This window comes from Apteryx mantelli, chromosome 1 (genome assembly GCF_036417845.1).
Source record: "Apteryx mantelli isolate bAptMan1 chromosome 1, bAptMan1.hap1, whole genome shotgun sequence".
Taxonomy (NCBI): domain Eukaryota; kingdom Metazoa; phylum Chordata; class Aves; order Apterygiformes; family Apterygidae; genus Apteryx; species Apteryx mantelli.
Window position 1 is genome coordinate 209549402 of NC_089978.1, and position 14826 is coordinate 209564227.

Sequence of the window (14826 nt, forward strand, 5' to 3'; positions counted from 1 at the left end):
TGTTAGCTGAAGCATGGTAACTGTCTGGGTCTCCATGTTTGGCCTGACAAAATGCAAGACAGTGTAACTTTATACTACTTTTACTGAGGGTTGAGCTAAGTGCAGTAGCTCCTATTTGCAACAGTGATGTCTAGAAAGTAACCACAGGTCAATTAATGTACAGTAACTTGTTAAATTACCATGTTTTGCTCATGAATCTAAGGTCTTAGAAGAAATTCTATTGACTGCGTGGAATTACATCCAAAGGCTCAAGTGTGTTGCTGCTTCAGGATATTTTTTTGCTACTGTCCAGCTGTAATATCTATTTTGCTGTCTGTTATCACTCAGGCTTGTTCAGCATACTGGATTTCACACTCCACTTCTCTCTGAAGATTGGTGTTCTGAATTATCTTCCTTAGAGGGGGATTAGCTTGCATTTTCCAGAATAAAATTCCATCTTTTGGGGTAACATTAACACTTCTAATCCCCTTTATACTCTTTATTGGTATGCAGTTCTCTTCCCTTATGTGTCAACATCTTCAGAAAAAAATGTTGTTTACCCCACTTCTACATTTTTAACAGTTGTAAAATAAAAGCAGATTTAACTAATATAACAACTCTGCAACACAACTTCATATATTTACCATGATGCCAATCGACCTTTACTCATCACTCTTAACTACCTTTCATTCCAAAGAAATGTCAGATTCTGTCTCCTATAAATCATTCTTTTACATACTATTATGAAAAATACTTTATTGACTCTCTGTATTTACAGATATTTGAATCACCTGATGTTTATTATTTCGGCATTTTTAAAAAATTTTTACCAGATTTCTTTGCTTTGGTTTGTTCTAAGGCTTTGTAGGTTTTCCAATGACAAACATTTGGCATAAACAAACACTGAAGATTTACTTCTCAATCTCTAGTCTTCAAAAGGAAAGTAGTAAGTATTTTTGTATAGGATCTTTTTTTTGAAGTACAGAGTACCATTCAGTGACATATAAATGACTTTAGAGGAACTATGATCTTTAATTAAAGAAATTGAATCTTATTCTCCACTTCAGGTAACTATAGGTTGTGACGAATGTTCATAACAAACTGCTGAAGAAAATTTGTTTGGCTAAAATGTTAAAAGTTATGAAATTAGTGATCACTGTTGGAGTATTATGACTTTCTGTCATTATTGCTTCCTTGCAGATTACTCTTGACTCTCTGCACCAGCGGCATATATTCAGGCTTACTATGTCAGGTTCCTCAGAAAAATGAAGTTGTAAGAAGCTATTTCTTAAAAATAGAGACAAATATACTATGGATCTCCACTCTCAAGAAAGAAACAAAAAAACTCGTTGCACCACACTTTTAAAATGAATGAAAAGGGGGAGGCAAAACGGCTTATCAAAACCAGTAATCTTGTAAAGAGCTGATAGACTGTTCTGATTTTGATCTACCTTAATTATTCAATATATTTAGTTATATCTTAACCTTGCAACACTGGGCTGGGACTATACGAATTTGCTGCAAATATCATACAAACTATTAAGAGCTATAAGGCCCTGAAATACTCTAATTGGTTTTACGCTTATACAGAATTGGGACTGTTGACACTCAAAACACAAAAAAATATATAATAAACTGTTACATTTTGCCTAGGATACTTAACTGCAGACACACTTTTTCAGAACCAATAGTGTCACCTCTCAAAACACAGAATTAATTTCCAATCTAGTACACAAGGATGTAGTGAGCATAAGTAGGACTTATGGTTTAGAACCTTTCACACACATTTTCGTAATTGTACAGACTTTCCAAACTTACCTCCTCTATGGATAATCAAAGAAGTTTCACTTCCAACAGGACATTCTTTAAGTATATCCACTACTTCTGCATGGCTCAGGTTCTGTACATTCTGCTGGTTGATCTCAACAATGAGGTCACCTTCACACAAACCAGGACATCCCTGAATGTCTAGAATTTGCTTCACCCTCTGTCCTGTAGGACTGTCTGCTATAGTGAAGCCAAAGCCCTGGGCCCCTTTCACAATGGTTAAGGTCATGAGTTCAGCTTGTGTGGCCCCAGAAGAAGCCATTGATACATTATCATCATGGGCAGGTGGTGGGAATGTGCTATCAAGCTGACTATCTGCTGGAATGGAGTGCAAGGAGTGTGGTGGTCGATCTGTTACGTCTGGAACAGACTGAGAAGTCCTAGAAATGTATTCCAAATAAGTTTCATAGTTATGTCTTCCATTTACCACTACCGGAGGCCTCTCCATTACTGCAAGGGGTGGCACCATGCTGTTGGCAGGATCTTCAGGATCAAAGGGCAAAGGGTATCCACGACATAGCACCAAGTTGACACTCTGACCAATAGGAACAGACTGGAAGAGTTTGACTACATCTGCGTGAGTATGTCCAAGGACACAAACTTCATTAATATAGACAATGACATCACCTAGAAAGAGAAGAAAAAATAATGACAATATGAGATGACTTCAATTATTATAGGCACAGATGGAATGCAATTTTTTTATGAGATTAAGCAAAGGGACCATTATTGTACTAAAAAATAAAATAAATTAGACCAATATTCAGACTCATACAGTGAGACAAAAAATGAAAGTTTGCCTGCCTGCAAATATAATACAGGAAGACAATGGCAGTACTGTTTGTTTTCTGTGGAAGCTCACAGAAACTATAATTAAGTTGGATCCAGAAATATACCTTTTCTTAACATTTCTTCCCTATTTTTCCTACTCTTTTCAGTGTAGTCCAGATATGATTTTTTTTAACTATACAATGGAAGATTATTTGGAGGGTTTGTTACCAAGAAATGTCATTGTTTGGTGAAGAATAAAAGAAAAAAATTGAAAGGAATTGGTAAGTACCCACGAACTGAAGAATCAGTGATTAGGGATGTAAGCCTGCGTGTGCACGTGCATGAACAAGTACTTCTTGCATTGAACATGATATTGACAGTTTTATATGAAATGTTAGTTTTTGCCAACAGACATCAGGGACTACTACAGTCATTTCCTATTCTAGGCATGAACTAAACTGTATCTTATATATTATAGAGGCGTTTAGTGGTATTTTCCTGTAGTCATGATGGTTTAAGTGCAACGGTAGGTCTAATTTGTAGGTAGGGATGATAGCTTTGATTAGCCCTACTGGAGAGTTGGAGAAATTTAGACATATGTCTGAAAGCCTCTTTAATATTTCCAGCCAAACCAGTTGGTCAAATAAAGACATCACCTTTACCTCAAAATCTTGTCTCATGCATTGTACAGTGTTATCAGTCACAGCATGTATGAGGAAAAAGTACAGTCAACATGCTATTTAGGGGTATCCATATTGAAACAAACAGCTACTGTTAATTAAAAGTTCAGAAATAAGTTCCCTTTTGATATTAGAATGGATCTATATATTTATAAACTTAAATATTTTTATGGCAATGCTATAATGCATATTCAAATAAAAATGAATAATCACTACAAACAATATTCAGAACTACTTGATGACATACAGTCAGTTTCCACTTTAATAATACAACTTGCATCTTTATAACAAAGGAGAAAGATGTTTGGTTAGAACACTCCACAAGTTAAAGTATTTTGTAAGTGAAGATCTTCTTAATATTCTACCATTAGGGAAAAAGATCAGTTATACAGACCACACTGTAAGGTGTCCACAAGGTACACAGTTCAATAATCGACTTATCATAAGTCTTTTAGTGATACTTCAAAATTCAATAATAAAATGGGAATGATTTAGGGAAGAGGAGGTGGTTTGTGTGGAATTGCTTGAAGTGTATTTATGAAATTATGTATTTCAAGTACTTCAATCAAAAGATCTAATCAAGCAAACCAAAGAAAAGGCAAGGGTTGTTCCTATGTGCAAATGAAATGGTCAGTTCTCACATGATCAGGCTAACAAACAGCCTCACAGCGTTAATTGCATGTGCGCAAGCTGTCATTCATACAAAGATCTAGGGAGAAAAGGTCAACAGAGTTTGTTTAAATGTTTGTGAATGTGATTCACAGGAACCTTACGTGCTGCAAATATTGTATCTCAAATGTGTGTCATAAACAGACCTCAAAATATGAGCAAAAGCATTAAGTGCATTTCATAGGTAGCACTGAGAGAACTCCAGTACTTCTGTTAAGACAATTTAGTTTTCAAAAGTCGTGATTTAAAAGAAAGAAAGAATGTACTAAATAATAGTGGCTGCTATTCATTGTTTCTTGCTCATACACTGGTATAGAAAGATCTTGCCTGCATCCTCAACCCTGGCTTCAGCATTGCCCATAACAAGAATGATACTGTTGAAACGAGACCTCTTTAATGCACAGCTCCTGCTTTCAATAGTCTATGCCTCAGTAGCACCCTTGCAGCATTTTAATCCATGCAGTCTTTATTTCCCTAAGTGCTGGCCAATGCAGATTCATGGTGGGAGCAGACTACTGTTTTCATCCCTGCACTTTATGCATTCATACCGGTTAGCAGTGATTTAAAGCTTAAAATAATACGCTTTTCATAAATCAGAAAACCAGATAAGCTATATAACCTCATATAGGTCTCCAATGAAATGCAATTAGTTGGCGTGCAAAGATCTCAGTCAGAAAATGCATAGGCCAAGTAGCCCCTTATCCCAAAACTGAACAACCAAAACCGAGCATTAAAAGGTCTTGGATAAGAACTCTCTTTTCAAACAGCTACCGTACACCTCCCATCACAGGACTGCACAAAATTCTTCAGCATTCCCTGAAACAACATTTTCAAGGCATTTTTAAAGGTCTTCTGGGTTTTTAAGATGAATAGTGCATCTAGGCACACTCTGAAGTTGCACCTCACCTACAGCTGAACTTTTTGAGAACCGTAATGTTATAGTGTCATATGGAGAAGATACGGCTGAAGGTTAAGATGGATGTGCAAGACCAGGGAATGAAGAGAAAGGCATTAGTCATTAAGTTCAACCCAAAGAGAGGGTTAACATGGTGTTCAGTTGGGGAGCAAAGAAAGAGTTTCAGATCATGAGACATGAATGAGGAACATGACAGGAAGGAATGATTCCTGAAATCATTCAAATAAGCCCCCAGACTCTTGGAAGTTCTCCAAATCTGACTCAGTTCCCAGACTGAGAGCTCCTCACTGCTACCACAGACAGAAGTACCTGGAATTTGGCAGGAAGAGAGATTAGCTAAGAGCATTGAAGAGCCAGTGCCATGCTAATGCAAAGTTTAAACACTCTCTACTTTAGGAAGGCTCCCTGAAAGGTTCCTTTATCTCTTCTGTCTGGTCTCTGCTACTGCTTCTAATAATAATGGGTGCATATGGACAAGCATAATAGCAATCTCCATTATAATTCCTGCCTGATTTTTTGAGGGAGCCATAGTCTGCCTCCAGAAATCACAATTTCACAGTGAGTGGGTCTTAAAAGATATTGTAGTGTAAGATAACTACTGCATGTTAATACTGAAATACTTAAAATACCGGCCAAGAAAAGTGTAACGTTTCTTTTAAAAGGAACATTAAATTAGGCGCTAAAGTATACAGAGGAGTGTAACCTGGAGAGGAGTTCATGCACATAAAAGCCAGTTACTGATTGGAAGAGAGCTGTACATTTAAAATTGACCATTTTATTATTAGCTTTAAAACAATTTTATCTGATTGATAGTATGTGGCAGCTGAAGTGAACTAAAAAGAGCTGCTGGGAGACATAATGCCTAGCTGCCTCCGTACTCAGAAATACCTTCAAGTCTGCTTGTTGATATGTGAGAACACTGAACAACCCATTAAAATATATCTGTATATAAAAAGTCTTACCCATTTGCTGAAAAACTCTGTGAAGCTGACAGTAACTTTTATCTACAGATCCTCCTTTCAGTCATGTGACTCTGGGAACTGAGATTTGGGGGGAAAAACCCCAAATCCACAGAGTAATGTAAAAATGATTAGGTAGCTGGTAAAATTGAGAAAAGTGAAATCAAAATGTATTTTTTGGCATTCAGGCACTCAAACTTAGATTAGACAGGCCCAACTTTTCCTCTTAATTAAATCTGAGCAACATGTGCAAATCAGCTGTTCAGCACTCTTTAAAGTCAGTAATTCTACAAAGGACACAAATTACACAAGTGATTAATTCAGGTTAAAATTTGTCCCTATCATTGGAACGCCTGATATATGAGGCAGAATAACGCCCAGACCTTTGCTTTCTCCACAAGGCCAACAGAAAAATTTAACATGGACATGTGACTGTAACTTTACACAAGAATCAGATCTGTTGAGTAAGCAGGTGCCATTTTTATACAATCAATTTTTTAGAACCCATTTTAATTCTACTCTGACCCAATGCACATGCCTAATTAAAAAGCTGTCTATTCAAAATTTTTGTGCTAAACCAGCATGTATCCTGTAATTACACCCAGGCAGATGTGGATTAGTAGAAGAGACTATTTACATTTCATTTGTATTTTCTATATAGTGATAAAAGCTATTTAAATAGAGGCATTTAACTTTTCTGGAAAGGAATAAAATACATTCCATGAAAATCTAAAGACCCTGATTATGACAAACATGAAACGCTGCAGATTAAAAATTAAGTAAAGTAATGGCAAAAGAATACTTAAACAAATGCTGCTCATAAAATGCCAGAAAGCATGCAGATTCTCTTCCTAGCTAGAGAGTTTTTCACTTCTTCAGGCATCTGAAAGCATAGCATTGGTGCTAAAACTGCCAATTTATAAAACATAATTACTTAAAAGATGATAAGTAATTTGGATCTAAGACCACAGAGAAAGAAAAAGGTCCAATTCTCAAGGCAGCCTTATATTTACAAATTATATAAACCTATTCTGTCTAGGCTTTGTTTGCAGGAACTACTTTCTCATCCTGAAAAATCTGGTGAGAGTGAACTGTGTGACAAAGCATCAACGGCTCTGAAGAACAAGATAAAAAATGTGTGCCATGTTTGCATAGCTTTTTGGGATTGCTTTGAAATGTGTCACTGTGTGCTGAGGCTCAGGTATAAATGAAACTGTCTTTTTCTTTAGAGAAAGGAGGTCAAAATTTACAACACATTTGCTTTTGTACGCACAACATTTTATTTCTGAACGCAGAGCATCACATTTATCTCGGTAATGGCTCCCAGGAGGGGGAAAGCAGCCTAACCAGCCTCCCTGCAGCCTAAAGGCATAACAGTATGGCAGAGCACCAGGTAAATACAAAGCAGCCCCTGCCCCTGCTTGGGAAGCCTGGCAATTTGCCACGTGTTCCCAATGGGAAGACATTTGCAGCAGCATTGCTGACGGCACGCCATTGCAACTGCTAATTCTTGACATGTACGGTTGGGGAGGAGAGAGGGAGACGCACGAAGCGAGGAGCTAGACTGAGCATTTACCAAGGGGGCTGCAGCACAAGGACAAATGCTTTCTCGGTATGCTGAATTATCTATTTAACTGGGCATTTTTAGAATTGAGCAGTCACTTTTTTTCTGGTGACCTGAAATGGTTAATAGAGCTCTTTTTCTTTGTTTAAATAATGCTAATACCGTGAGGACAACAAATAGCTAGTCACATACTAAATCAGTTTTTAGCGAAAGTAAAAACACTTAGACACTTAAAAACTGTAAAAAGACAGATGAGCAGGATTAGTCTACATTTTTAATCTATAGAGGTAGAACTTGAAATTTCATTTTGATTTTAGAGATATTACTGTTTCTGAGAACATTCCCTGTAACTGAAGTGGATCATACTGTCAGCACTGGGACAGATTTATAACTCTGAGAGCTATTTAATAAGGTCATAATTTTCAATACTGTTTGCTGCTCAGCTCACAAACAGTGCTCATCACGTGCCTAACTTCAGTACCTGATTCTTTGAGGTCAGCACACAACTTCTGATTTTGCTATCAGTCAGGTCATTAACTTAGTTATAGGATCAAAAGGTTTGGTTTGCACAATTTTTGTGTTTTCATTGCCCAGGTCCAGGTTCTGCTGCCTGAACTCAATGGGAGCTGCCAGCATTGAGCACTTCTGAAAACCATGGTGTTCATTTCAGAGCACAATCATGGCTTCGGAGCCAAATTCTAGACACTAAATCTGAAAATATCATTCTGTATTCTTTAACAAGTTCACTCTATTATAATATAATGTGTCCAATGCACTTTCCATGAGGAATGCTTGTAATTACTGCTGCCCCTGGCATTGCTATTAACATGATCAATTCTCTCTCAAACTTTAGGCTGAAGAATCTGACTCTGGCTAAACATCTTACATCCTTAATTCTGCCAATTGTAACGAACTGCATGATCATTCATTGACTCATCCTAGTTATTAGAGCATCTACTGCCTTGTTAAACCCGAAATGCAGAATAGTTATATGTGTGTCTGTGTATATTTCTATGTACACACAAACACTCAAATCCTGCTGCACGTTTAAAGCACTCAACTAGATTTACAAGGTCAGCACCCTGAAACCATCAGCTGTAAGCCATATATTTCCAAAGATGTCTGGAGTATTACAGATTAATGCTTTTATACAAAATTAAATACAGGAAGTATCATATTTATAGCAAGCGCAATTTAAATGTCTCAAACCAGTGAAATAATTCCCAGCTAAATATGTGGAATTTTACAAATAATCCAGTACATACAAATACCTCAGTGTATTTAATATGGGCTCATCTTTGATTACCAGTTCATTAAGAAGTATCTTAAGCAAATGCATGGCTGGAACATGGATCAGTTCCTACTTATGAGTTTTAGAAAGGCTGTTCAACCTTTTTATCATGCTTGTCTCATGTATTGCCTCTTTCTTCTCCCCTCATGAGATAGTAAAATCATAAACAGAAAACTTACCAATACTTCTAACATCATTCCTATATAGGGACAGTTAATCGATAGCTTTTTTATGCATGTACAAATATAGGGCTTGCTTTAAAACTGTTGCAAAGAGAAAGAGTAGAGTTCCTTATGGTAATCTCAGGTTTTACTGCATTTTTCCAGGTTAATAAAGGGTAATCCGTTATCAAACTGACCTCCCTTCCAAGTAAATGTTATCTTAATATCTCAAAAGCCTATTTCACTGCGAAGCACTCATTTTCAAGGGCAGTATATTTTTATTCTTTGCAAAACAATTTAATGCCTTCTCCACTGAATAATTTATCTTTTCTTTTCAAACTGTTTCCTGAAGACTACACTGATTCTAAACAACAAAATTCAGCTTGCGTTATATTTTGATGGTGGGATAGGGGAGGCAAAATCATTAAGAAAAGCTCCATCAAATCCCTTCTTTAAAACTCACCTACTTTAAAAGACAGTGGTTAGGCGAAGGTCACTTTTCAGCATTATTGCGACATGCCTAAGAACCACATTCTCTTTTTATGAGGATTATCCAATCCCCCAGTAGCTATTCTGCCTCCTTCTTTGTCTCATTCACCTCCTCTATCTTCTGTTTTAGTTTATAAGCTTTCTGAGGCAAAGACTAAAACTTTCAGTTTTTTTTTACAGAATATAGCCCTGTAGAGTCATAATTTGTTTGTGACTGTTCTTTTCTACTGCAGTAAATATTTAAACAATAATAACATCACTTCAGGGCAAATATTTGTAGGGGTTCAGCTTAATGCTTTGATCCTAACCCTTGCAACAAACTAAGCTGCATTATGGATATACCAATTACAGCTCAGTAGTGAAAGCTCAGATTTTACATAGAAAGGGGGGATTAATCCTCTGTTATGTATAACAACAGACCATATCTTCCCCTTCAGTAAAGAATTAATTTTCTGGATGTTTGAATTTCTTAATTCATTAATTAGTTAATGAGTAAAGTAAATTAAAATGGCTTGCTACAAACGACTGTGAACCCGTATCTGACGTCTGTATTTGTGCAGACTGAAAAAGCAGCCCCTCAGAAAGCTCCCTAACGGTCTCAGGGAGAATGATCCCATGGACGGCCTTTAGTTAAAAAGCCCTTCTCAAAACAGTCACCATATCTAATTTTCCCTCAAAAGAATCCAGCGTTCAGATTGCTTTCAACTAAGACGGCTACCACTTATCATCACTTGCTCCTACACAGCATTTCTGTCCTCCTCGCGACAGAGTAGAGGCTACCATCTCTCCTCACAGTATGTTGTTTTCACTTCCATTAGAAACTGAAGGCAAGTTGTCCCATCCAATAGAAGATAGCCATCCTGACAGAAAGGGATTCATGGAAAAGTTATCTCAGGCATATTTCACGCACCACTTACCCTTTTCTGGTAAGCCTGCCCTGTGAAAAATGGTGGGAAACAGGACAGCTATTTCATTAACTTCTTTCTAGGAGCTGCCCATTGCATGAGGAAGCGCATGAGGGAGGGTAAAACTAAGACGTGTGCATGAGGTAGAGCATTGGGAGATAAGCAGAAGAGCGCGTGTACTGTGGGATATGGGAATGGAAGGAGCAGGAGGAACTGGGGATGCAAATGCCAACAGCAGACCACTGAGGAAAGCAGAAAGGCAACTTCAGTGCACGGGTTGCTCTGTTCTTCCCTATTTTTAAAAAACAACCTAATTGCCTGGCGCATCCAAGAACCCCATCCTGCTTCAGGCAGGCATAAAAACCCTACAATGTATTGGTGAATCTTGCTCCAAAAATTAATGTTTTAAAAATGGATGGTAGTTCTTATTAGAACTGCTCTTGTTCTTTTTGCTTCTTATGACAGTTCAAGTATGAAATTGTTAGTTTTTCAGGCTTGGGTGCACACATTGCTCACATACATGCCCCACCAGAAAGCAAGCTCCAGAGAAAAACTGCAGTAAGATGTCAACTGTATACATGAGTAATTTTCAGAAATACAGTGAAATGACATAGTCATTAATTCTAAAATAAGCATTACAATCCCAAGAAACCCACCTAAGGTTAAACTAAAAAACCAAACAACCCCAGGTACAGAAATGAAAGCAGGTCTCCTTGTCTATTTTATTTCTTTCTGCATTTAGCATAATCAAGAAATTACAAGTTCATAAAAAGAAACCTAAAATTGTCTCTATGAATCACTCAAATCAAATCTGGGTCTGCTGACACTAACAAGGGAGGCATCACTATAAATAACAGTGTCCTACCAGCAAAGCTAAGCACAATTGGGTGAATGAATTCTGGGTTTATTTAACTTAGAATGTTTTGATTTCATGGGGTTTACGATGTATATTTACAGAGCAGGGAGAATGTGTACCTGTTCAGGGAACAATAAACAAATCTGTGAAATATAGTCAGCTTTTAGAATAATTGTAAACAATGTGTTAAAAATTATAACTACAAAATATCATACTTATACTATTATTCTTCTAATTTTATACTAATACTATATTATACTATATTATGTTCCTGGTTAATATTTAGAAGAACAAATCACAGCATTTCCAAACTGGGAGTCCTTTAGCTTTCCTCAGCAAAGAATGGGGATCCCAAAATTATTTAGCCTTGACAAATTTTACCTACAGAAAGATGAACTGAAAAAGTCTAAAATACTACTGAAACATTGTCAAGACTAGATCTCCGGAGTTAATAAATAAATGGAATTACTTTTAAACAATAGGAAGAAGCAAATTCTAAAAAGTTCTGTTGTTTTATTTCCATTGAGAATGAAACTATCAATTCTTTTCACCAGCATTCAAAAAATATCTATATTATTACCCCACGTGAGAGAAATATGGTAAAAGCACTGCCAGCACTGTCAAGACAAGGCATATTCTGATAAGCCTGTGGCAGTGGAGGTTTATGTATTGAAAAAGTCTGATATCATGCTGTTAACAACACTATAGTGCAGTTACTAATGGTACATCTATGACTGATTCAAGGTGCTTGGGATAAATAATATCAAATACTTCTCAACTTGCTTATGTGATGCCTTATGATAAAGATCATAAATGGAGAAGATACTAAATTTGTTATTTGTGGTAGCCATATCCATTTTCTTTCTCAGACTTTACCAACCTCCAGGATTTATTGCAATGACCTGCAGGCTAAACGCTGAATACCTTTAAGCACTCCTAGTAGAATTCATCTAAAGATACCTTTGGAAAACAGAGCTATGCAGATTTTCACATTTATTCAAATATTCAAAATACAGCTAGCTTTAAAAAGAAGAATGATTTAGAAGGAGAATCAATGGTCTGTCAAGACTAAAAACTGGAGAGTATGTTTTGGATTATGAGGCAATATTGAATGTATATAGCAAACAAATGTTTCTACAGTACAATGTTGCTGTGGAAGTGATTGTGGATTTAAGTAACATGGAAGTAAAAAAAAGGCAAAAACTAGCAGCAATAGAGGGAGAAACATCAGGGTGCACAGAAAGTGCAGAATAAATCCTTCTGGTATCAGTGGCTACTGCCCCACACAATTGCCAAGGAAATTGAAAGGCACTCCATACATGCCACACTCCTTGCATGCTCCCCAACTTTATTAATGACTGTATCCTAGCATTCAAAAAATCTGAAAATCATCATCATTAAAATCACTAATGTCAAATAGGAGGTTGAGGTCCAACTGCAAATTTTCTGCACTCAAGGGGAAGAACTGCTTGCACCTAACGGATGTGCTTTTCCTTCACTGGAATCTAGTCAGATTTTATTTTGGATTCTAATTAAATTTTGTCCCAAGTTGGTTCTTACCCACTCCCAAAATTTCTTTCACTGCAGGAATTTCCCCCCTCCCCAAACTACGAGGAGAACTAGAACAAATGCACTTGTCTGTATGCTGTCTTATGGTTAAAGGGAGTGCGCAAAAGCAAAGCTGTTTAAGATGACTAATAACACATTCTTTTTTTTCACTTGCACAAATAGAATTCATTTGGGAAGGCTGCTCTGGAGGCATAACAAAGAATTAGAATACCTAAGTAAGACCCAGATGTGCTCAGATACCAACAAGACGTAAAAGAGATTAAAAGCTGTCTCCATTAAAAGAGAAATTAGTTATGTGAGCATTCTGCAATTTCCTCAAATCCCTCACTCTTCCAAATTAAAAAACAGACGTGCTGCCTAATTCAAACACAAAAATACAAAGCATGCACCCATCTAATGGCAAATGAATACTGTTGCATCAAATTGACTGAAATGTAAAGAGGTGAAAGAAGAAGGAATAAAAATTATATTAGCTTGAAGTGATTTCTCTCCTTTCTATTTAAATCATGATTTTAATACAATAGCAAGGTTACAAAGCAGGAGAAATTTAAAGAAATCTGAAGGAGTAGGTTCAGTACATGACCCCTCAGTAAAAACTGCTATTACAAGACCCAGACAGAGGTCACCAAAACTTCATTGTAGCCTATATTAAATATACGATTTGGGAATAGAATTTGCTGCTGCTAGAAAGAATCAAAGTCTTGCTGACGTCTGCTGAAGCAGATACAGCTACACTGCGTGAGGTATCATGCACCACTCTGCTTGTCGACTGGAGAGGGCTGCTTTCATGATACTCATGGGAAGGCTATCAACACAGACTGACGCACTGATTTTCTCCTTTCAGTTTTGACTCAGAGATGGATTGTTTCAAGTCCCTTATATGACATCTTTTATACACCAGAAAAGGAAAATTACAAATCTGGAAAATGATAGATTTAAGGCAACCTACGTGTATCTGATGTGCTTGCACTGTGCAAACAGGTTCTCATATAGTCTTTACCTAGATAACACATTATATTTTATCCATTGCCTCAGGACCTTTGTCCTGGTCCCTTGGTTTTCCAACACTTGCTCTGGTGCTTCACCTCAGCTGGACTCCAGTTATGTGAGAGGGAGCGAGTGAGCAAGGGAGAGAGAGGTCTTGGTGTTGATTCCTGTGTCAGGGCCACTCCAGCACTTATTTGGTGGAAGAGCCAATTTGGGGAAAGCCTGGCTTTTTCTGCCAACCCAAGATAAAAGATGTTCAGGACAGAAGTAACAGTGGATGAAAACTAATTCTAACACACGTGCAAAATGAGGTTAGCACACACAGTCAGAGGTACTTTTTCATGGGAAAGGCAAATCCATAACACTGGGACCAGATTGACCCTCTCCCCAAAAGTGCCAGCTCCATAGCATGGAGCTCCTCACTGAAATATCTGTAACGATATTTTCTATGATGAAATAATATTGTATTTCTTCTACCCCCTGCCCCAACCAAGGTCTAGTTCTTAGAAAAAAATGCCATTTTTCTGAAATTAACTAAATTTTTATATAGATACATTCATGTTTATTTTATGCACACACACAGACACACGTGCATATATTATATATTTGTATAAATACATATGTACGGAGATAGACAGAAAGACATACATCCTCAACACACCTACACACAGCCATACACATATAAAAGCACTTTATCATAAACATTCAGCCTTTGGTGAAATTATTAACATTCATAACCGATTTTATACTACTTCCTATTGAACACTTTTTTTTAAACATCCAGTTACCTGTACTACCTACAATATGCATACTATTATTTTATAATGGATTATCTCTAACAGACTATGACAACAGGGCATTGGTCATGACTGAGGCCTCAGGATGCTAGCGTAACAGAAATAATATTCATATAGAGAATAGCATATCTTTAGCATTTCTAAAAGATTTAACTGCAACAATTAAAGCCATGGTAGAAATAGATAATATTTTGGTAAAATAAAAGGAAATATTTGTCTTGGTTTAAAATATCTGAGTAGTTTAGGATGTGATGCTGCACAATGGCTCAGTTTTACACACAGACAAGCCTCAAGTGACAAGATGAAGTTTATAACACTTTCTATTATTCTTAATGATTGTTATAATAATAATGATATTAAATTCAGTCAAATTGATATCATAATATGGGATATAATGAGTCAGTAA

The 14826-nt window shown here is 36.8% G+C and overlaps 1 protein-coding gene across 3 annotated transcripts in view; it reads right to left on the reverse strand.

Moving 5' to 3' along the window:
• MAGI2 (membrane associated guanylate kinase, WW and PDZ domain containing 2) overlaps positions 1-14826 on the reverse strand; it is a 781658-nt gene that overhangs the window by 123946 nt on the left and 642886 nt on the right. For all 3 annotated transcript variants that reach the window (XM_067316830.1, XM_067316827.1, XM_067316829.1), the window contains one exon: positions 1798-2433. In XM_067316830.1, the coding sequence (XP_067172931.1) occupies positions 1798-2433 (636 nt within the window). The remainder of the gene's footprint in view (positions 1-1797; positions 2434-14826) is intronic.